General features: G+C 44.8%; 1 protein-coding gene across 1 annotated transcript in view; it reads right to left on the bottom strand.

Moving 5' to 3' along the window:
• Window positions 1-2,359, bottom strand: part of pitx2 (paired-like homeodomain 2) — a gene marked incomplete at both ends in the record, with an annotated part of 3,374 nt that extends 1,015 nt beyond the window's left edge. Inside the window, 2 exons of the mRNA XM_084469955.1 lie at window positions 925-1,127; window positions 2,197-2,359. Of these exons, the coding sequence (XP_084326081.1) occupies window positions 925-1,127; window positions 2,197-2,359 (366 nt within the window). The remainder of the gene's footprint in view (window positions 1-924; window positions 1,128-2,196) is intronic.
• Window positions 2,360-3,332: the final 973 nt, after the last annotated feature.

Genomic DNA, 3,332 nt, shown 5'->3' with positions numbered 1-3,332 from the left:
AACATTATAGTCTAATAACATCATGATTATTATGTTTAATTTGACATTTAATAATAATTATGATTGAAAAGGGAACCTAATATAATATATTATTGTAATGTGACGGCTTGTGAGCGCGGTCGACCCTCCACGATGTGAGCGTCAGACCCTGAAACTCACTTCATGTATTTTACCGTAATATTCTGAGCAGAGCGTCATGTTATTATCTATATTGTCTCATTAATAACACAACAGCCTTTATGTCTGCCTGTATGAGGACTACACCGCGGTCCTCAGAGCGCCTCTGTTTCCTCCTCTATGATCCTCAGAATCACCCCGACGTCATTACGGTACAACGAGTCAGGTTTAGTCAATATATACGTCGAGTATAACCGATAATAAAAACAACTCATATTATCATGTTCATATTATTTTATATTATTTCATATATTATTAACACGGCTGTGTCCGTGGGTCTGAACTGATACTATACTGTAGTATTAACACTTAAACGTAGGCTAGTATTAACACTTAAACTGTAGTATTAACACTTAAACCGTAGTATTAACACGTAAACTATAGTATTTACATTTAAACCGTAGTATTAACACTTAAGCTGTAGTATTAACACTTAGACGTAGTATTAACACTTATACAAGCCTATAGTCCTATTAACTCTTATACTGTAGTATTAACAATTATATTGTAGTATTAGTAGAACTGTTGTAGTGTGATATATTTATACATAATATATAATATATAATAATATAATAGTCTACTATCTGTAGGCCTTGTAATATGTATACGTAGTAATATTATACTATACTTAGTAAAATAATTATGATATTATCATTATATATTAGTGCTATGATAGTATTATTGTTATTATTATATATTAGTGATAGTATTATGATAGTATTACTATATATTGGTGTGTATTCTCACCCGGACGCGGGCTTCGGTCAGGTTGGTCCACACCGCGATCTCCTCGCGCGTGCTCATGTCGGGGTAGCGGTTCCGCTGGAACGTTGCCTCGAGCTCCTGCAGCTGCTGGCTCGTGAAGTGCGTCCGCTGCCGCCGCTGCCGCTTCTTCTTGGACGGGTCGTCCGAGGCGTCCTCCGCTGCCTGCTTCCCGCCCTTCTCCTTCTCTGTGGGACCGATACAAACTGTTAATATAGTATTAAGTTTTAATTAATTTATTTATTATTAACTCTGTTAATACATTATTAACTGAGTATTAATAATAAGCATTAGTGATATTATAAACAGAGTATTACGACCTTTAGTTAGAGTATTAATACATTTAGGTAGAGTATTAACAGAGTATTAAGACCTTTAGTTAGAGTATTAACAGAGTATTAAGACCTTTAGTTAGAGTATTAATACATTTAGCTAGAGTATTAACAGAGTATTAAGACCTTTAGTTAGAGTAGTAATACATTTAGCTAGAGTATTAACAGAGTATTAAGACCTTTAGTTAGAGAATTAAGATGGCCCTTCTCCTTCTCTATGGGGGGCACGATACACGTTTAGTTAATGTGAATTAACAGTATCAAGCCCTTTAGTTAGATTTAGTTAGATATAGGTTATTAATACATTTAGTTACAGAATATTAAGCTATTATAATACATTTCGTTTGAGTATTAATACATTGAGCTAGAGTATTAATACCTTTAGTCATGAAGTATTAATACATGTGTGATTTCTTCAGAATCAGAATCTGGAGCCGCGCGTAATTCCCGGCTAAGCGGATCGCTGGTGTATGTGTGTGTGTGTGTGTGTGTGTGTGTGTGTGTGTGTGTGTGTGTGTGTGTGTGTGTGTGTGTGTGTGTATGTGTGTGTGTGTGTGTGTGTGTGTGTGTGTGTGTGTGTGTGTGTGTGTGTGTGTGTGTGTGTGTGTGTGTGTGTGTGTGTGTGTGTGGATCCTCTAACTCTAAAACACAAACTAATATCTCCTCGTGCGGTCCATTCCTTTATGTATTTAATAGGCCTAGTCAAATCATCAACACTAATTATTATTAACGGTAAGGGTCGCGCGGGGCCCCACGGGGACTCGCGGGGTCCCGACAAGTCGTTAAGGGGGTTCAGACTCTCCGGTCTGGCGGGAGATCTGACGGCTCCCTGACAGCTGGAATCTCCAATTTGCACGCGCACTTCCTGCGGCGGCAAACGGCGCGCGGAGCTGCTGAGTCTGAACCGGCGGGGCTCGCTACTTACCGGCAGACTCGGGGCTCGAGGTGTCCGACACCGCGTGCACGTCCAGCCGGTGCTTCGTGTCCCCCGCGCGCTGAAGCGGCTGTAGGGTGGACGCCATGGCCAGCGCGTGCTTACTCCCGGTAAAGTGGTGGTGGTGCTCGAGGTTTAGCGGCATGGAGCTCATCGGTAGAGGCAGGAGTGCAGCCGGTCGTCACGAGCACGTCGAACGCGTTTAATCCTTGGCGCGAGCGGAGAAACCAGCCCGGGTCTCCGCGAGCCCAACCCGAACCTCGAACCTGTTCTACCAAGTGGCGCGAGACTGGATCAGATGCGGCCGCCAGCTGCCATCGCGGCGCGAGGAACCTCCGGTACCGACGACTAGAGCACACTATCAGAGCGCGAGCCCAGGTAGGGGGTATGAGACGTGGACACACACTCTCTACACACACATTCATACACACACACACACACACCCCTCCGCGCGCTGATCTCCTCTCCGCGCTCCGAGCTGCGCGAGGGGCAACCTCGCCTCGCGCCACGCCCCCACGTCATCACCGCGGCCCCGCCCACACGGTGACGGACAGGTCGGTGATGACGCGGCGCAGGAATCAGATCTGCGTGTGGATGTGTCGGCGCCGCGGGGGATGATTCTCCTCCCTGATACAAGCGCGCCGCCGCGGAGAGGGACTGGGCGCGCGCGCGGAAAACCAAATACAAAAAATGTATAGATAGGGTTTGGTTTCGTGAACCGGGTCTCGTGAACCCGGTCTCGTGAACCCGGTCTCGTGACCGGGATCCAGTGCATGAAGACGTCAGGGTACGCAGTGAATAAATACAATAAAAGTCCGCTAAAAGATCAGAGACTCCCGCCTCGTGAAGACAAAACAACACAACAGCAACACAACAACAACAACAACAACAACAACAACACAACAACAACAACAACAACACACCCACAACAACAACAACAACAACAACAACAACAACACACCCACAACAACAAGAGTACAACAACGACACAACAACAAGACAGCTATTGTAAACACAGAGTCGAGGGTGAATTGTTCTAATGGTGACGTTATGAACACGTTATTATAGGATGACTAAAGTGTTATTATTCAGGTCACGTGACCCGACCTGGTCTGAGGTCACCCCGC

The sequence above is a fragment of the Micromesistius poutassou genome (assembly GCF_964030765.1).
Source record: "Micromesistius poutassou genome assembly, chromosome: 6".
Classification (NCBI taxonomy): domain Eukaryota; kingdom Metazoa; phylum Chordata; class Actinopteri; order Gadiformes; family Gadidae; genus Micromesistius; species Micromesistius poutassou.
The sequence above is the reverse complement of the archived record's forward strand: the minus strand, read 5'-3'. Positions and strand labels throughout refer to the sequence as shown.